At 43.7% G+C, this 20,775-nt stretch overlaps 1 protein-coding gene across 4 annotated transcripts in view; it reads left to right on the top strand.

Annotated features, from left to right (window-relative positions):
• The window catches only part of EXOC6B (exocyst complex component 6B), a 643,271-nt gene that overhangs the window by 330,953 nt on the left and 291,543 nt on the right, over nucleotides 1-20,775 (top strand). For all 4 annotated transcript variants that reach the window (XM_044663035.1, XM_044663036.1, XM_044663033.1 and 1 more), the window contains exons 9-15: nucleotides 1,194-1,277; nucleotides 1,428-1,474; nucleotides 4,892-5,012; nucleotides 8,605-8,676; nucleotides 9,415-9,512; nucleotides 11,893-11,998; nucleotides 12,388-12,497. In XM_044663035.1, coding sequence (XP_044518970.1) covers nucleotides 1,194-1,277; nucleotides 1,428-1,474; nucleotides 4,892-5,012; nucleotides 8,605-8,676; nucleotides 9,415-9,512; nucleotides 11,893-11,998; nucleotides 12,388-12,497 — 638 coding nt within the window. The remainder of the gene's footprint in view (nucleotides 1-1,193; nucleotides 1,278-1,427; nucleotides 1,475-4,891; nucleotides 5,013-8,604; nucleotides 8,677-9,414; nucleotides 9,513-11,892; nucleotides 11,999-12,387; nucleotides 12,498-20,775) is intronic.

Here is a 20,775-nt window from a genome sequence, read left to right as displayed (position 1 = left end):
AAATCTCCTTTGCTGGTTCTTTAGTCATGTCATATTTATTCATTGTGAATATCTCCCAAGGCTTTGCCTTTGGCTCCCTTTTCTTCTTCTATACTGGGTCGTTTTGTTATAGCTTCAATATCCATGCGTTCTTGATATTTATATAGCTGGCCCTAATCTGCCTCCTGATTGCCAGTCCTATATTACAGCCTCATCGTCACCTCCAAATCCTCGCTCATATTCTCCCTATATATACAGTTATCCTGTTGTTTCTGTGTTCTCCTAACATCTCTCTCATACATCCCCAGGTGCCATGTTGGTGGGTCATCATCCCCTCAAAACTGTAGTATTTAACTAGGCTTCTGATTAGTCCCTGCCTTGAGCGTCCATCCTTCACTCAGCTGCCAGAATGATTTCAAAGCACAGATCTGACAATATTCTTCCTTGCCTTCATTCTTCCTGTCCACTAAATTCCCAGTAGCTCCCCATTACCTCTGAGATCAAATGTATTTGTGTGCGTTTCTAGGTGTATACATATATTTATGTGTATCTGTTTACATAGATAGATGGCCCGCTTTGTCCTTGTAAATGCTCGTGGCCTGATCTCTGAGGGCTCTCTTCGTTTAGTGTCCAGCAGGCTGCCATGAAGGCTCTCTGACCCAATGGCTCTTCAGTAACGAGCCTTGGGCTTGAGCTGGAAGTGCCTACCTATTTTTAGTTCCCTCTCTTGCCCTCCAACATGGTCACCATGGGGCTTTTGCTTGGTTGGGCATAAATTGTTTTTAGAGCCCTCTGGAAAACCTTCTGGCCGAAATAAGAGGCTGCTCCTGGAGTTTTCATGATACAAGACAAGGTAGTCTCCTTCCGTGCTTCTGGCAGCCTTTCTGCGCCGCGGCATTCTGGGGACTAAGTAGAAGAGGCAGGTCTAGATGTGAGCTTGAAGGCCATCGAACCACAGCAAGGGTGGACCAGGAGGACCCTCACTAAGATCAAAGGGATCTGATTTCTGTTGCACATGGTGGGTCTAAGTCGTGGCAGGGGAAGAAGTTCATGTTGGAGAATAGCCCAAAAAAAGATGATAAGGGTGAGGTAGAATTGCATTGGGATTAGGAGGACTTTACACACACACACACACACACACACACACCTTCAGCGAGGACAGGAAGGGAGCCTCAGGTTTTGGCAAATACTCACATGTCTTGTCTTGTTTTTAGGGTGCTCGGGAAACCTTTGAGAACTACTATAGGAAACAGAGGCGGAAACAGGCCCGGCTGGTGCTCCAGCCCCCCTCCAACATGGTAGGACTCCTTTGCCCATTTTCCCCAAGACGGCGGCCTCCTGGGAGAGTTCCTCCTTAGCTCCGAAGGGCTCCACGTGGGCGGCTGCTTGGGTTCTCGGCCTTCTTTGTTTTCCTCTCTCAACCTTGATTTGTTTTTGCTCTGTTGCAGCATGAAACTTTAGATGGCTACAGGAAATACTTTAATCAAATCGTAGGGTAGGTGTCCTTTTTATATTTATATTCTCTTCATATAAGCAGATGTGTGGGGTTTGGGGAAAGCGTGATGGGTTACCTCCCAAAATATGCAGAGACATGTCGATGTAATATATACATGTGTGTATACATGCAGAGACATATATCTGGGTATACATATAAAACTCTTGAGCTGACAAGATACCATTTTAGTCGCCCGTAGGGGTTCTGGAAAGAGACCTATTAAGCGTACCCACTGTAATGGGGGAGATGTTGGACTCAGACCCTCCCTCCTTTATTAACAACTTCTGTATGCAAACGTCGAAGTGAATGTGAGAGATGTGAGCCTCTATTTGGGGATAGACTTCTCTTGGACATTTTGACATGGAAGGCAAAAGGGGATATTATCCACTGCAGAATTTACTAGAAAGTGAAATAATTTTGTAGAGAGAGAAAGGAGATGGTAGAATCGTCTTGAATGGTAAGAGAACACAACTGTTAAAATGAAGGGACTCGGGAAACAATTTTCATCTTAATGAATTATCTGGAGACTGTCAGTTGTCAAAGTTTCAGTCATATCTGATTCTTCATGACCCCATTTGGGGTTTTCTTGCCAGAGATAGTGGTTTGTGGTTTGCCATATCTTTCTCCAGTTCATTTTATAGATGAGGAAACTGAGGCAGACAGGATGAAGTCACTCGCCCAGAGTTATACAACTAGGAAGAATCTGAGGCCGGATTTGAACTTAGGAAAATGTGTCTTCCTGACTCCAGGCCTGGCACTCTCTGCACTGCACCACCTAGCTTCTCCTTTGTGACTAATGACAGTCACCATAATTGACAAGGTGGATTTGGGGGAATTGTGTGCAGTGTGATACGGTTCAGATAATGGAAATCAGAAGAGTGGTGGTACCCGTGGCGGGTGGCCTGTTGGTCTCAGCTCCTCCACTGCTCTAGAAAGTTCTAGAAAGGACATGGATTAGCTGAAGATGGCCAGGTTTCTCAAGGCCATGCTATAGGAAGAATTGTTGAAGAAACACAGGCAAAGAGTACCTCCTCCCTCTTTTCCCTTCCTACCCCATGAACCCAGGCCCACCACTCATTGGTAGAGGACCTCTGACCTGCTCTGAACTGACCCAGGCCAGTATTTCCCCTCTCAGTACCTTGGCAGCCCTCTGTGCTGGGAGTTCACTATCCTGTAGTCAGACTTTGTGCATCTACCTGATGCTGACTCGTCCTTCTGTAGTTCAGTTTCTGAGCTTCTGCCCAGCCTTCCCCTACCCTGATATCGGGGGTGAGAGACGTCGATTCCCACAGCCATGAGAGAGGCCTGTTTCCTGAAATAAGAGGGGGACAGCCCCCTCTGCTTTGTCCTTGTTAGAACACGTCTGGGACAGGCGGGTCATCTTTGGCCTCTCGTTTTCAGGAAGGACATTGATAAGCTAGAGAGCATTCAGAGGAGGCCAGCTAGGCTGGGAGAGAACCAAATGAGGACGTGCTCCTCAGGGGACAGTGACGGGGGCACAGCCTCGCCAGCCAGCTCCAGGCTCTCGGAGGGACCTTATGTGTCACAGCAATTAGACTTGCCCTTCTTAGCTCCAGAAGACAGAACTAAGAACAATGACTGGAAGTTTTAAATGAGGCCATGCAAGCTTGATGTCAACCTCCTAACAATGAGAATTATTCCGAAGTGGAATGAGTTGTCTGGACAGGTGTAGGTTCTCCTTCACTGTAGAGCTTCAGGAAAAACAAAAACAAAAACTGGATGACTGATGACTGATGGAGAAGGCAAAACCCATGTTTACCTGGGGGTGGAGGGATAGTCTGTGAGCATGAATGGGAGAAAATGGTTTCTTTTTTTTCCACTAACCTTCAACTGAGATTTAGCATTTCCTTCACTTATGAATGTAGGCAACAAGCCACTATTCTAGGAAGGGTCCCTAGTTTTCCCTCAACTGCCTAAGAAGTTAATAACACACACACACACACACACACACACACACACACACACACACACACACACACACGTAGAAGTCTGCCCTGGGGTAGAGGGAGTTCTTATTTTGTTGTGACTTCTGGAGTCCCTTTAAATTCTGGGATTCTAGGTTTCCTCACCTTCTAAATAAGGGGGTTAGATTGGGTAATCTCTAGGATACATTCCAGCTTCTTAAGTTTGTAACTGAGATATTTACAAAATAATTTCAACCTTTAGCTACTCTGAAGAGCTTATCACCAAGAAGGGATCTATGGTAGTGGTGGCTCCTAGAGAACGTTCATGGCCAGTGTGGTCCAAGATATTGCTTCTTTCCATCACCTTGAGAAGCTCCCTAGGGCCATGAGGGCACCCCTCCCCTCAACTCCATCCCCCACAGCTAAACTCACTTTCGGGAGATGATTTGGCCCCACCAAAATTTGTGAAGGTATACAAATGATCTCATATTAACTGGGCCTCTTGGTTAGAGACATTTTCATCAAGTACACTGAAATGGAGTTACTTTTTGTCAAACAAAACATACTGTTGGGGGCAGCTGGGTAGCTCAGTGGAGTGAGAGTCGGGCCTAGAGACAGGAGGTCCTGGGTTCAAATCTGGCCTCAGACACTTCCCAGCTGTGTGACCCTGGGCAAGTCACTTGACCCCCATTGCCCACCCTTACCAATCTTCCACCTAGGAGACAATACACCGAAGTACAAGGGTTTAAAAAAACAAAAACAACATACTGTGTTGGTAGCTTTAGGTACAAAGATAGCTTAAAGACAGAATTTGGAAATGTGGAGCAAGGGCAATCACAAGTTCAACCTTTGCACTAAACACTGACAGTTTATGTTGACAATTTCTATTAGTATTTGGTACATTATGAGTATTGTTAACTCTTTTCCTCATTATTCTGGCTATGTGTACATAGCAGTTTAAACTCCAAGTCACAAGTATATAAAATAAATCAGTTAGCTTATGGGAATTTTCTGGTAAAGTATTTTGTATTTTGATGAAAAATTCCTTCAGGAGGTAAGCAATTTTATTGTCAGTCTTTACTTTGAAAAATCTATTATCGTGTTTGAAAGGCTACCCAACCCAAAGCCCACAAGAATGGTTTTATTATATCGAAGACTCGAGGTATGCTTATGCATTGCCATTAGGCATTTATACATCCACATATCTGTCTCTCCTTTAAATTGATGTATATAACGTTTAATAGCAATGCAGCTTTTGTCTCTTCAGTGATTACTCAGGAGTAACACATGTGCAGAGACGTTTTTACTGGTGGGAGAAGTCTGATCCCTATTATAAGACTAAACAGTTTTCTTCAAGAAGAAATTGACCATTAACTTTACTAGAAGAAGCTCGCTTTGTCTTTGTCCACGGCACGTGATGTTTGCCCAGCCTGGAGATAGCGTCCGGGCTCTGTAATTTCTCACAGCTGTACTTGCTTTTCCTCTCTCTCAGTTTTTTTGTGGTTGAAGATCACATTTTACATACGACTCAGGGCTTAGTGAATAGAGCCTACATTGATGAACTATGGGAAATGGCCCTGTCAAAAACCATCGCTGCACTTCGGACACACTCGGTAAGTGAACAGCCTGTGAGAGTTCTGGTTCTTCTGAGATTTCGCTTCAACTCCAACGCATGAGGACACGTTGGACAGTGTGTGAATCGGGTGCCATGTCCCCGGAAGGCCTATTCGCTCCCATTTCCTTGATGGCCACATTTTCTAATTTTGAGCTCACCTTTGGCCAAAGGTCCACGTTAAAAATTCTTATTCTCTGTTCTCTTCTGGCTTTCATTTTGAGTTGAGTCAACTTTTCAAGACATGCCAGTAGAGGGAGCTTAACCATTCTCTATCAAGTTGGCAAGTCCTGCATATGATTGCCCTAAAATTCTAGAATTAAGGCATTTCAGATTTGGAAGGGACCATGTATACTATTAAATGAAGGATTCTCATTTTATAAGGGACTAGGAAAAGGTTCTTTGCTCCAGTATTTTTACACAATATGCAATTGGTGAAGGAAGAAATAAATTTCTTTTGGACAGACTTTATTGGGCCTCAAGTTCTGATTTAATGGACCACAGGCATGCTCAGATCAAAGGCTCTTTGGTTTTGTTTTAAGCATTTGCTCTGATTTCAGCAGTTGAGTGAATTGGTCTTTGAGATAAGTTGAGATGTCCATACTCACCTTTGTTCAGTTCATCCAAGCAGTAGCCTCAGTGTGTCCACTAGACAGACATGGTATTACTCTTGAAGCCAGTCTGAGTAACAGTCGTTATACCTTTAAGCTGAATTTCTGATAGGATCTATGTTTTTTTAAAAAAGAAGGGCCCGAAAAAAACTCTATTATCAGGTTACTAGAGCTCCATTTTCCTAGCCTTGTTGCTTAATATTACTGAGCAAGCCCCTACATGTCAGGGGAACAGCGTGGTTCAGCCCATCCCAAACTGGGCCAGAAACTTTGGCCACCATGCCATATTGTCTGAAGGTCCGGGGCTGGAGCAGACAAGGCCAGATTGACTGCTAATGCAGCTTGGAGATTTATATGATTTTCCTTACCCTGTATGGGAGTCTTTGTTTTGGCTTCTCAGTGCCAAACTAGAAAAGGAAGAAGAGAAGACTTAAGAGTAATAGACTTTGAGATTTGGAAAAAGACTTAGATGGCGTCTAGTCCTCACTGTTCATTTACAGATGAACAGATTTAGTTTCCTAGAGCAACTGACTGACCTAAGATTTCATGGCCAATGAGCGCCAGACGCTGACTTGGAATCCTGCATCTTTGGCTTCCTGGCTAGTTCCCTTTCTCCTCCACCGTATTTTCTCTTCACTTTTTTCTATGGCTAGCACTTGTCCTAAGAGAAATGTGCACATTCTAAATCTAAATGTGGCTGATGAAGCATTGAGTCAAGTATTTTTGTAAGGAGTCAGGGTTGGCCTCACCCGGATGAGCATGTCCCTGCCCTGAACCTCATGTATTAAGAACAGGAGAAAATCCTGGATTGCCTTTGAAGGTAGATATAGATTGGGAAAGGGGCTCTTCAAAGTTGGAAGGGAAATACACTGTAGGGAAATTTCCATTAAAATAATAATAGAGTAGAATTCCTCCTCTCTGGGGTAAACAGACTCATCAGGGGCACTACACCAGGGAACAGATGATAATATTTCCTCTCCCCTAGTGCCTAAAGGCAGGCCAGTATTCTGAATTGGCTCATACAGAAGTTTGTTGACAATGATGTTGAAGGAACTGTGAGAATCTCTCCTTTTCAATCCCATCTCCAAGAAAGACTTACTTAGGATTGTGCACAATTAGGGTTCCAGAGAAGAAGGGTCTCTGATCTCTCACGAGGATAAAATCTCACAGAAATGCTACATGAAAAGAGCAGCAATTGTGTCTGAAGGGCTCCAACACTCATAAACCCACATTTTCTCAAAGGAAAATCATTCCAGATACCCCCAGTGCCTTTGGGGGGACCACACAAGCACTACTGCTATTGGTTAGCAGACCTATCTCTGTTAGACATGCTGAAAGCTGACAAAGCTCATAAAGCAGGGAGAGAGGCCTCTATCCTTTGTGATTCTGTTCGGGTGACTTATGGAAGTAGCATTGGAAATCAAGGCTTTTCTACCCCTAAATATCCTCTCTGGGTCTGCTGAGTCTCAGTCGTGTGGCTTGAAACCAACCTGCATAAAGGAGAGGGTTTTTCAGGCCCTGGGATGGTGTGCCTCCAGGGGCCTGCAGGGAATGTCCTTGTCTCCCCAGGCTCCCAGCTCTTCCATTTCAAGGAGAGCTGAGATAACAACAAGTACAGCACCATTCCCTAGAGAGGAGCAGGTGAATGACTTTGCATTTCTGGGGAAAGCTGGGCTGCCCCTAAGAGAGCTGCTTTTCCCACTGAGTAACTTTCCTTCCTCCAAAGGGAGGTGTCCTCAGGTGTTCTCTTCTCCTAGAGGTTTCAGAGCTCACTTGCCCTCTCCAAAGGAGGGGGAGAAGTTTCCAAAGCCCTTGGGCAGCTCCAGACTCCCTTAGACTTGTGTTGTTGGAAATGGAACAAACTTTTCTCATTGAAAGCATGGGGATGAATTTCAGTTGGGAGTGAAGCTGCCCATCCTTCAGTCCAAAATGCTCTCAGCCTTGATTTCTGCCCTCAGTCAGGAAGTGCAGAGGGATTGTCTTCCTCCATATCTCCTTTTGGTTGGCCATTGGTTGCAGGGAGTTCCCATTGCTGCTCTTGGGCACATCGTGAAGCCTTCTGGGGCATGTTCTTGGGCCTCTCTGGGTTCTGCCCAGCTGCCCGCCTGAAGAACTGTCCTCAGAGGATGGGCATGTGCACACACGCAGTGGGTACTCTGCACGTGCCTCCCCACATCCAGGTACTCCCGGTGCACCACTGGCATCTTAGTGCAGACGTGCATCCAAATTCATTAAGATGTAAGATTATTTTATGGTTCTCCTTCAGTGGAACTTGGAATCAAGAGCCTTGGGTGTGAAGCACAACTTCCTAGATATGTAATCATGAAGAAGCCCTCAGGTACCTCGGAGGCGCTTCCTTCTCTGTTTAAAGGGCCCACATTCCCTTATGCTACCCCAAAGGTTTTTGTTCAGAAGGGGGGTAAGGATGGATGGAGCCTGTCATTTCAATGAACCTCCTGGCCAAGGAGGGAAGCTCCTTCCATGAGTGCAGTGGACAAGCCCCTTCTGTACATCACAAAGTGCTTCCTTTGATACTGGGCCTAGGCCCGTAGGAAACCCGAAGGTGTGACGAGTGTGACGTAGACTCAGCCCTGGCTCCAGAGCTGGCTGTGTCTCCACTGCCCATTATTCCCTGCTGCTTTCTTCTCCTAACTGAGAATACTGTACAAAACTCTAAAACTGCTCTAGAAATCTCAGTTATTACTATTATGATTTCTTCGGATTGAGCAGGGAACTGTGGTTTCCATCACAAACATTCAGTAGGGTTTCTTTTCATGAACCTGCTTCTGCATCTTGGTGGGTGGATCGTGGATGTTGCACTCTTGTGCTGCCAGGGCCAATGTTCTCTTCTGGCAGATCCCACACTCTGTGGAATGAGAGACTGTAGGAGCCTGTCTGGGGCAGAGCAGGGTCTAGGAACACCAGAGGAAAGAAGGAACCCTGTTTGGTTCCCCCCTTTATTTTCTTTGTTATTTCCCCTAGTCCTACTGTTCTGATCCAGACCTGGTATTAGATTTGAAGAACCTCATTGTCCTTTTTGCTGACACACTTCAGGTATGTGACTTCCATTCGACTGTATTCACCTTGACTAGTGAGTTTCTCTCTACATAAATTTGGGGAAATGCCTTTGAATGTTTATGTTTATTTTTCCCATGTAGTCCCCCCCAACGGGTTGTTTTTATCTTCATAGTGTTCCATGCCCCCTTTGCCTTCTCCCAGCCTACTTTTAGCGCTTTCTCTCTTGACCTTGAGAATATGGGTCCCAACCAAGGGTGTCTGGAGTTCCTTGAGGTAAAGAAGAGGGGGCATGGATTCTCTACTTCCCCTTTGACTTTCAAGGAAGGACTTCAGGGAGTGGGAAGAGGGGCTGCTATTATGTACAAATGGGGAGCCGTAGCTGGGAGGACATGCAGGACGTGGAAGGTGATCTTGATTTTAGGAATGGTTTTAACTTTCTAAAACCAACGGTGAAAAATCCATGTTTACCCTAGGCGGGCTGCCTCTGGGATAAGAGTGGCTGGCCCACCTCATTCAGCTCCCTTTGAATGGGTACGAGGTAAGGGAGGGTTCAATTCAGTGTCTGTTCTTCAGGTATAAATTGGGGATCGTAGCAGCACCCCCCCACCGTCTGTTGTGAGCATCGGATGAGATACTGATTGCGTGGAGCTTAGTGCAGTGCCTGGCACATTGGAGCCCTTAAGAATTGCCACTTTTCTTCCTCCCCCTTCCTGTTCTCCTTTCTAGAGTTAAACTAGTTAGAGAAAATGAAGCTGACTTATTCGTCTCCCCCAGGTGTACGGTTTCCCAGTAAACCAGCTTTTTGATATGCTGTTGGAGATCAGGGACCAGTATGGTGACACCCTGTTGAAGAAATGGGCAGGTGTTTTCAGGTGAGAAATGACACTTTCCCCCTGACTCCGAGGGCCTGGAGTGTCTCCCATGTGGGTACTTCTTCCACCAGTGCTGAATGAAACCCCTTTGCTCACAAGAGGGTAATTTCATGAATTGAAAGAGTCATCACCTGGCAGCTGCCTTGTAGTGCTGAGCACAAGATGGTAGAAGTGCAATCAGACTCTTAGTTGGACCTTCTGGGACCTTCTGCTCCCCTGTCATTGCCTTGGAGGGGCCATGGGAAGCACTGGTTTAGAATCAGAGGAGCCAGATTCAAATCCCTCGCCACCTGAGTGTGCTTGGGCAAGAGCTCTCACCCAGATGAGCCTCGGAGTGCCTCCAGCTCCAAGCTATGACCTGTGAAGCGTGGGAGGGAGATCCTCCTCAGGACAGACACTTGTTGGGGTGCTGCCAGACATTCTCGAGTGCACAAGCAGCCTTCTTGTGTGTGTGTGGCAGGGTGAGACTGCAGAGAAGAGCTTCCATTTCCTAGATCCAGGTTGCTGGGAGAGCTGTGCCTCAGACTCTGTTCTGGGGCCCTCCAAGGTGTGTTCATTTTCAACAACCATGCACACCCTATATCTTTGTGTCTTTTTTTCTGGTCACAGCTTTGAGCTGTGCTTGGCACATAGTAGCACCTTAATAAGTGTTCCAAGGTATGGGTCTAAAAAATGTTGTATTGGGGGCAGGTAGGTGGCTCAGTGGATAGAATACCAGACTTAGAGATAGAAAATCCTGGATTAAAATCTGGCCTCAGACACTTCCTGGCTGTGTGACCCTGGCCAAGTCACTTAACCCCCATTGCCTAGCCCTTACCACTCCTCTGTCTGGGAACCAATACGCAGTATTGTTAGTATTAGTATTTCTAGGAGAAAAGACAAGGATTTTTAAAAAATCCAAATAAATGTTGATTGGTTGTGTTCATGGTGTCGCTTAGAGAGAGTAAATTTCAGGGCCTTCTATCAAGAAGAGGGGCTCAGTGCGGCCTTTAGGTCTCCCTCCAGTGCTTCATTGGAGGGAAGAAGAAACAAGAGGCTCATCCAGGTGATAGAACTTGCTCAAGGTCACACAGGTAGCCAGTGACCAAGGGAGGATTTGAATACAGTCCCTCTATTGCCAGAACTTGTCAGTGGAATTGATAGCGGGGCCCAGACTCCAGGCAATTTGGTTTACGAGAACACCACCTTTCTCATTTTTCCTAATGAACTCTCCATTCCCTTGCAGTGAACCCAGGTTTGTCTGATTTAAAAGAAGTAGAACTCTTGGGGGAAGAATTCACAGTTCCTAAGATTTTTTTCCCTACAAATAAGACATCTCCATTTTTGAGTTTTCAGTGTGTCTCCCCAGCTTTCTCCTGGGCTCTAGAGGGAGAATGAGATGGGGGTGGGGAGTGGGGAGGTGGAAGGACGTGTTCACCACAGAAAGTTCTCTGCGAGTCCACCAGGCTGGCTCTGCTTTCAGCTCTGAGGCACCATTATCTCCTACGGGCACTTTTCCCTTTGTTTCTGCCCTCTTCGGCCACAGTGGCTCTTCTAGTTAACATAAGGCTGGCCAGTCAGGACACTGAGCCTGGATATGTAGAGTTCCCCGAGTATAGTCTTCACAATGAAAGTGATAATAAGAAAACACCATTTTTTTCTACTTGGGTTAGTGCTTGTGTGTTGGGGAGGACCTTTGCTACAGGAAGCTCAGAAGCCCATGTGGGGAGACATGACCCTTGGGCCATTTCTGGACTCAAGAACTGAGACATCCTTTCCTCCGGGAAGCTCCTGATAGAGATGGTTAGATGGTTAGAACACACCTGAAAAAGCCTTCAGATGACCTAGAAAACACCAGACAAAGAAATGTGACTCAGTGCAGAGTCTTCACAAAGGCCAGGATAAAGTTACTGAGGCCTCAGGGAGAATCAGTCTCTTTGTTAGGCAGAAAGCCTGCCTAGATTTCTTACCTGGAGGATCCACTTTGCCCTTTGAGAGCTCACATTTTTCTAGTTCTCACATTCCATTTATTGTGATTCTTTTGTAGAGGAACTATTGGGGCTGTTTGGGAGCTCTTGGGCATCTTTGGGAGTCAAACAAGCATGGAAACTGTCCTGAGAGCTGGGATCCATGAACTTGTGGCTCTGGAGGTCATCCTGACTGCTTTCCTTTGGACTGGCTCAGGCATTAAAAGTAGAATTCCCCAAGGTTAGAGGAAGGAATTGTAAGCAGGACAAGACCAGGAGCTTTTGGGCTAGGACTACTTTTGGTGGGGAAACAGATCTTCTTCCAGGATCCTATTGATTCGGCTGCAGTGGGTTGTTTTAAAGTCCTCTCCTGCCCTTTGTACAGAAATTCCTGGTTAGGTCTTAAGATAATTCACTCTTTTCCCTCTCTCTAGAAACATACTTGATTCAGACAACTACAGCCCCATCCCAGTGTCCAGTGAGGAACTCTATAAAAAGGTGGTCGGACAGTTCCCATTCCAAGACCCTGAGCTGGAGAAGGTGAGGACAGTGTTCTAGACACGGGAGCCTATAGGAGCCATCCCTGGGGAGACTTTCCTTTTCTTCAAAGCCCCCCCTTCTGATCCCCAGAGAAGGGCCAGGCTTAGCCTCCAGCTGCTGGACCTGAGGCCGACACAGACTGCCCTCCTCCAGGAGGTCTGGGTTTGGGGCTGCTTGTTGGACTCTGGAATATTGTTTGTTGCTTTCTGAGGCCCATTTCTAAAGGGCCATTTAATGCAACCCCAAGAAGGGAGGGCTCACAGAGATTGTCTTCTCCACTCACTAACTTTCGATCAAAAAGCCTGTTTTTTGGGGGTCATAGCTCATTTAGGAACGTCTTGAATGTCTGCTGGCTTGTAACTCGGTGTCTTTATTTCATGCATTTACAGCAACCGTTTCCAAAGAAGTTCCCTTTCTCTGAATTTGTGCCTAAAGTTTACAATCAAATTAAAGAATTTATCTACGCCTGTCTTAAGTTCTCAGAAGATCTCCATCTGAGGTATAGTATAAGACAACGCAAACACAGCCAGTGGCAGGGCCTTGCATTCTCTACAAAAGCATTCTGAACAATTGGGGATGTTCTCTTTGAGTTTGGAAGACTGACTCTGGCCTCCTCCCAGTGTGCCTCTGCCTTATTCACAGTGTCTGAGGGAAGGAAAAACAGGGAAGATCCTGGAGCCTTTTTTCCTCAATTTTGTTTTTTCTACCAGAAAGTGTGCCATTTTCCTAGTGCAAGCCAGTAACTAGGCAGGCAGCAAGATGTGCAATGTTACCAACTTTATTATTATGGGAATTGGTGAATTATCTTGCAGGGATCAGGGAAGAGGTTTAGTTTTATTTTTCATCTTTCCTACAAAGTGCTTAGTAGGATGACTAGAAGGGGCTGTATTCCCCTTCATTTCTGTTCAAAAAGAATATTAAAAGCAAAAAAATTAGTTGAGGGCTTTACAGTCCCTTATTCTGTTTCTGCAAACTGGTTTTATTTCCAAAAAGTAGTGCCTTTAAATTTTGTTTTATTTACATTAAATTATTTGGGGATTGTACACATGAATAGCCTTCTCTGATGGCCTAATAGTCCATCTTTTAGTTTTCTCAAGAGTGGATGAAGCAGATAAGATGATCCATCATCATGGGAAAGGGCCATGCCTGGGAAAGCCTTTCTGTAATTGCTGTTGTGTAATTCTAGCTCCATTTTCCTCCCACCTTCATCCTCTAATGGTGGAACATGGTAGGGTTTTTTACTAACCATGCACATGATACTCCATGATTGCTTGGTTGAATTTTGCAGTTGCTTTTGTGAAGAGAGATTGAACCCTTTTTTATCCTAGTTCCACAATTTAGAAACCAAAGTTATCTTAGCATTTAAATAAACAAACTCGGTAAAGAATTTTATTGAGTGCAGTCCTTCTCAGCTTTGTCCTTTGAGTCAGGATGAAAGGTGGTGTTGGGCAGCCAGCTTGCTCTCTGACCTTCCTGTGAAAGTTGCCAGGCTCATAGAGATGTCACATTTCCCCGACTCCTGGAACGGAGATGCTCCCTGCGGATTACAAATCAGAACTTCGGTTCTTTTCACCATGACCAGGAGGATGGCTTTTGTCACCGCCTGGTCTCCGGGGCGCTACCTTCCTACGGCCTTGGAAGAATGTTATTAAAATTCTTTGAATGTGGTTAGCTTTTTGTGGCCCTGCTTTCTGGCGGGAAAGTAAAGGGGTGGACGGAGAATGCAGGCAAAGCTCCTGCTCAAGCATATGAAGTATTTCCCTGAAAGCCCTAGGTGACACAGGCTGCGTTTCACACTGACAGTTTGAATGAGGTTTTTATTAAGAAGTTTGCTTGCTAAGCTGACAGCAAGATTCCAGCTCCCCTCCCCAACTTCTTTCTTTCTTTTCTTCCTTTTTTGGGGGGGAGGAGGGTTGTCATTTACCTTACACCCTGGAGTGACTGGGGTCAGTCTGTCAATCACAGCTGACTTTGAGGTCACAGCCACTGTTACGGGATACGAGACATTAGCTGTCATGAACACAGACAGCCTTTTTTTTTTTTTTTTTTTTTTAAAGCACTTGGCTCGCTTTTTCCTTCCAGGAAAACTAGACCCTATAAGCAGAAAATTAGAGTAGGTGGAATTGTGAATGTGGATTGTTTTGGGGAGGGGGGGAAGGAGTGGGAGGGCGGGATTTATTCTCTTGAATCAACTTTTCGTTTTTATCAAGCAAAAAAAGGGGGGAAATGTCATCTCCCTTACATTGGCCAGAATTCACTGAAAGGTATTAATAACATTTAGAAGAGACTTCCTTGATTACATGCTTTCTGAGGATGTCGGTCTCCTATTGGATGAAAGTTCATGTAAAAAAACAATAGAGAAATTCTGTCTTCAGGGGAAAGGAGTTTTCTGGCAACCACGGTTGACTTGGTCGACTTGGTTGACTTTTTTTAAATTATTTTTTATTATTTTGGTTTTGGGAAATGAGGAGCGCACATTGTCTAAAGAACGGGGTACAAGTGAATTAGGGGAGCAGAAATGTTGGTCAGTCCTGGCCCACCGCCCAGGCCTAAGCTGGCACAGGCAGTGAAAATAGACCCTGGCTGGAGAGGGAAGACAGTGCTTCCCATTAGACAGGGGGACTGGAAAAATTGCCTAATTCAGTGAACTGTGTAATTAATAGATCCCTCTCCTCCAGCCCCTTCTTTTCTCTTGGGTGAAGGGACTTCGGCAAATAAATCTCCAAATGGAAAAAGCCCATGGAACACTTTTTCATCCGGCCTGTTTTTGGTGTTGAGCTAGACTGACTCCTAGTGAGCCCAGCTCGTTCAGCAGGCCCTCAGCTCATTATCGGGCACATTTCACTGCATGGTTTTGTGAAGGATTGACACTCCTCATGGATCAGGCCCATCAGACAATGTCGTGAGGACCGGATCTCCTTATTTTATAATGGGACTTCCCTGGGAGCCAAAAAACTTCCCATAACTTGCTTATATTTGGGATAAAAAGCAGTCCTTTAAATCCTTTTTCCATGAGACAATAAATACTGGAAAGGACCTTATTGTGCATTAAGTTGGGTGAAAATACCTAGGAATATCAGAGCTCAAGTCCAGAACTTTAAAGTTTAAAAAAAATACTATAAATCCTAGAAAGAAATATTTAAAGTACCAAGGACCCTACCATCAGCATCATATAACTTCTATAAAGGGGAGAGCATCTTGGCACATATTTCAGAAGGTAAAATCTAAAGTTTACTACTGAGTATAATTTGCCTGGCAAGAATGAGCATAATCCTACTGGAGGATAAATGGGCCTTGAATAGAAGAGATACCTTCAAGCTGCCTGTGAGGCTCCCCTGCCCCCCATTACCCCAGATGGAGGAGGGAGCTTCTGGGTGGAGGGGAGGGACATGTGAAAAATGTGCACGGCACTGTCGAGAGGGGCAACAGAGCAGCCCCCTCTGGCATGCTGGGGCACGCACGCCACGTCTTCACCAGCATGGGACTAGAGGACTTTGGGGATTTCTGATGAAAAGACTTGAACCGAAACTTTGAAAGACAAACTCAAGCAAGAAGAGAAACCTAGAAAGGTAAATAATGGTCTAAATCAGTGATGGGCAAACGACAGCCTGTGGGCCAGATGCAGCCACCTGAAATGGCTATCTGACGAAGACAATGAGTAGGATACAATACAATGAAACTTTGAAAGAGTTGCCTTAGAAACAGACTGACAGGTGAGCATTTCCTTTTCTTTGGCCCCCTCTTTAAAAAAGTTTGCCCATCACCGGTCTAAATAATGGTGGACTGATGACATTTTAAGTGAGAGTAAAAAGAGAACACCTTCATCAAATTCTTATAAGAATTTACAGAGGAAGGTAAAAAGACATATACAGGACCTGGATGTGGTCTTATTCTACTCTGATGATTTAAAAAAGAAAAGAAAGCATAAACTTGAAATACACTAGGGAAGAAATGAGAAAGGAGATACAATTTACTTTTTCCACATCATTGGGATACATAGAAAGTTTTTCAAATGGGAAGGTTAGAGCAGCAGGGATGGGCATCTCATTAAATCCATTTTCATTCAAAGTTTCCAAATCAGGATTAAATTTATACATACATACAGATGTTGGTGTAGAATTATATTAAACTTGATGAGGTACAAGAGAGGACAAAGTTAGAGGTTTTTAAAAATTAAGATAGAGTAGGAACATAAACAAAACAGACTTCAGCTTTGGGCAGGGTGGGTCATGAGTGGGGGTTAAAAGGAAAGAAGGAAAAAAATCTAGGGATCTTGCTCTGAGCTAAGTGAAAAGAAGAGAGGCAGTGAAGAGAGAACAGAATGCTTTGATTATAGATTACCATTGTGAATCACATTCTTTTTCTTTCTCTGTCTTCCTCAGTATGAAATACTAGCCAGAGTTTTTATGCTCTTGTTTCATTTGTAGTTAGCTACCAGTAAACACATTATTCTGTATATTTAAATGACAAAGTTTGAGAAAAGATAAGAATTGTTTATTCATAAAAAATAGTTATCCCTTTCTCTGTGTTGTTTGTATAGAGAAAAGCAAGAAAATCTAGGAGGATATGATGGAAGGAAATACTAATACTCAAAAACATGAACATGAATGGTATGAACTGCCCTTTAAAATGGAAGAACACAACTGAATGGGCTAGAAGACAACACCCAACAATATGTAGTTTATTAAAAAACACTTCAAAGACTCATACAGAGTTATAACATGAGGGAGCATAGCAGAGTTTATTATCTCAGACAGAATCAAAAAAAGCAGGGGTAGCAATCATCATTACAGACAAGCAATAGTAAATGCAGAGAAGGTTAAAAGAAATAAATTCCATTAATTAAAAATATCATAGGTAATGAAATAATATCAATACTCAAAGCAGGTGTACCAAATGACATAGCATCTGAGTTCTTGAAGGAGATATTAAACTAATTACAAGAGGAAATAGCAAAACTCAAATTATTATGCCTTCTTCACACTAGACATATCTATTAAATAAACTGACAAGAAGAAAGTAAAAGACCCGAATATAAATTTAGAGAAAATAGATGTCTAGGATTTACTATATGGGAATCAAAAGAATAAACTTCTAAAGGAGGACCAGATGGGTTCATGAAATCCAGATAAATTCTCTAAAATGTTCAAAGAACAATGAATTCCACTATTAGACAAAATTACATAAATTGCTGCAAAAAAGAGTGAAAGAAGAGAACCTAACAGATTTCCTGTATGCAGTAAATAGGGTATTAATACCTAGAGAGAGATACATCAGAGAAAGATTGTGGAACCCTAAACAACATGGACACTAAAATACTGAATAAAATACTGACAGAGGGCTATAGCAACATATTGAAATAACTAGATTGCTTAAAATTCGGAATGCAAGATTGGTTCAATTTTAGGAAGACAATAAATATGCTAGACCATATGAACAAAAACAACAAAAGTCACATGATTATAGATAAGGAAAAAACTGCATCAAGTATAGCAACCATTCATGTTTTTAAAAAAAGATTAAAAATAATAAGAACAAATGGACTTTTTCTTAATAGAGTAAATATTTCTTTAAACCAAGGCTTCTCTATTTGAAGTATATGATTTTTTAAAACATTAACTATTCAATATAGTTAGTTTCCTTTTTAATAAAAAGACATTGTTCTGAGGAGTCCCTAACACTGACTAAAAGAGTATATGTAAGCCTTCCACACACACACACACACACACACACACACACACACACACACACACACACCCCAAATAACCCCTCATTTAAACTAAGAGATAGCATGTTTGTTTTGAAGAAACAGCAAAATGCTAGAAGCAATTCCAGAATGATCAGCCTTGCTAAGGAACAAGGCCCCTTGTTATCACTGTTACATGCTATATATCTAGAAATGTTAGAATAATAAGACAAGAAAAACTGAGATAATACACATAGAGGAAATAAAAAGCTCTTTGTTGCAAATGGTAATGAATTATTTATTAAGAACCTCCTATGTGCCATGCACTGTCCTGAGGATGGAAAATAAAAGAAGAAGCAAAATGAAGGCCCTTCCCTCAAAGAGCTTACAATCCAGTGGGAGAGACAACATGCAAACAGGGCAAACTCTATTCAGGACAAAGAAGAAATCATGAAAAGAGGGAAGCCATTGGAAAAACTTCCTCTAAAAACGCAATTTTAGTTGGGCCTTAAAAGAAGCTGGGTGAGCTCATGGGGAGACATGAGGAGTCCGAGCATTCTAGGCCTGGGGATAGACAGAACGTCTGGAGTTGGGCAGTGGAGGGGTTTGTTTGTGGAACAGCCAGGAAACCAGGGTCCCTGGATGGAGGAGAACATGCTAGAGAGAGGAGTGTAAGAAGACGGGAAGGTAGGAGGGGGCAGATAAGGGAGGGCTTTGAACGCCACAAGGGAATTTTGTATTTGATCCAGCAGGCAATAGGGAGCCTCTGGGGTTTATGGAGTGTGGGTGGGATGGAAGCAACATGATTAGAACTTTGTCTTAGAACAATCACTTTAGTGGCAGAATGGAGGCTGAAGAGAGACTGGAGGCAGGCAGTCACTACCATAGTAGTCTAGGCCTGAGTAGCTGTAACTAGAGTGGGGGCAGTGCCAGAGGAGATAAGGGGGCATATTGGAGAGGTGCTATAAAGGGGAAATCTACAGCACAGCAGCTTGGATACAGAGGGTGAGAGAGCGGGCAGTCTGGGATGCGAAGGGCAGGCAAGATGCTGTTGCCCCCTCCAATAGTAAGGAAGGCAGGGAAGGTGGGGAGAAAGATGAGTTCAGTTTTGGACATCTCAGGTTTAAGATGTCAATTGGACTTCTAGTTTGGGATGTCTGAAAGGCAGTGTGAGACTAGGGATTAGCAGAGAGGTTGGGGCAGAAAAAGTGGATTTTAGAGTCATGTACTTATAGCCATTAAATCCATGGGACCTGATAAGATCACTAAGTGAAGCCGTATAAAAGGAGAAGATGGCCCATGATAGAACCCTGAGGGATACCTATGGTTAAAGGGTATGATCCAAAAGATCTAGCAAAGGAAACCAAGGAGCAATCAAAGGTAGGAGGAGAACCAAGAAATAGTGGTGTCTGGTAAACCTAGAGAGAAGAGAGTATTAGGAAGGAAAGAGTGATTAATATTGTCAAAGTCAAGGAGAATGAGGATTGAGAAAAGGCCACTGCATTTGGCAACTAAGATCCTTGGTAACTGAGAGAGCAGTTACAGTGGAATGATAAAGTCAGAAGCCAGGCTGTAAGAAGTGAAAAAGAGAATCAGAGAAAGTGGAGGCACCCATTGAAAATTGTCTTTTTCAGGCATTCAGCTATAAAGGACAGAGGAGAGAGAGAGAGGAAAATCACAGAGATGGAAGGGGTAAAGGAGGGTTTTTCAGGACAGAGGGGACATGGATGTGTTTGTAGACAGGGAGAGATTGACAGCGTTTTGGAGGAGATGGGATAGAAATGGCAAACCATGCCAGTATCACTGCCAAGAAAACCCCAAATGAGAACACAAACATGACTGAAATGACTCAATAACAATAAGAAATATGAAAATCAATTAATAGGACAGATTAATTACACAAGAACCAGGCAGAAAAGCAACAGGAGTATTATGGTGTTTATCAACTCAAGGTCCACAACTGCCTGTACTTTTATTGAAAAATGCAAGACAATGCAGAAATTAGGTTTAAACCAGCCCCTCCTATTTTATATACCAGTGGGCTAGGTATGAAAAGTGGCCACATAAACAGAAGAGGAACAGGAAAGCTGCTTTTCACAACTACAGACAAGTGATGAGTTCTTGGCCAAACACGTGATAGAGCGTATCACTGGAGAGGAAATAAGCAATTTTGCTTATATACAGCTGAAAAACTTTTGCACACACATATGACATAGTTAGAAATAGGACAGAAAGAATTAACTGGGAAAATGTTCGCTTCAAACTTCTTTTATGAAGGTCTACTCTTGAAGGCATAGTTAATAGACTCACATATGAAGAGGAGTTGTTTCCCAGAAGGTAAATGGGTAAAGGCTAGGAACAGGCAGTTCTTAAAGAGAAGACTGACATCCTGTCAACAAGCATAGGAAAACATGCTCCAAATAGATATTTTTCAAAAGCTGGAAATATCACAGCTATTAAAATGACAAGACAGTAAGTGCTTATTGAAAGGACTATGGGAGAGTGACAGCTAGGTAGCACCAGGCCAAAGGCTAAGCAATGGGGTGTCACACAGCTAGGAAGGGCCTGGGGTCAGATTGGAACCCAGGATCTCCCCTCTCTAGGCCTGGAGCTCTTTCCACTGAGCCACCTAGCTGCCCCCTGGATTTTTTTTTTAAGGGGAGGAAAGTGCTAATAAGTGATAGTGACAAGAAAGAAGGGGTGGGAAAGGAAAGAAGAAAAGAAAGTGATTCATTTTAAAAGCGTACATAAAAGAGCTAAAGAAAGTTCAGAAAGATACAGACTTGAAGGAAAGTATTGGAACTACCATCTGAAATTCATTATATACTTAAAAATGATAGAGCTTTAACCATTGATGATCCTTTCTCTCTTTGTTTATGAAAGCGAATGCATTTGTTATTTGTCAAGTTCACCAGAAAAAAAGAATATTCACAGTGGAGTTATTAGCATTCACATATGTGACAGTATAAAGGCCCCATAAATGGAAGGCAGTGTTTCACCCAGAGCAGAAGGGATCCATGGGGTGAGGAAGACCCCTCTGTGGTGGAGAAGATGGCAGGGTTGTTCAGGGGAGGACAAGCAGTTGGAAATG

Source organism: Gracilinanus agilis, chromosome 2 (genome assembly GCF_016433145.1).
Source record: "Gracilinanus agilis isolate LMUSP501 chromosome 2, AgileGrace, whole genome shotgun sequence".
Taxonomy (NCBI): domain Eukaryota; kingdom Metazoa; phylum Chordata; class Mammalia; order Didelphimorphia; family Didelphidae; genus Gracilinanus; species Gracilinanus agilis.
The sequence above is the reverse complement of the archived record's forward strand: the minus strand, read 5'-3'. Positions and strand labels throughout refer to the sequence as shown.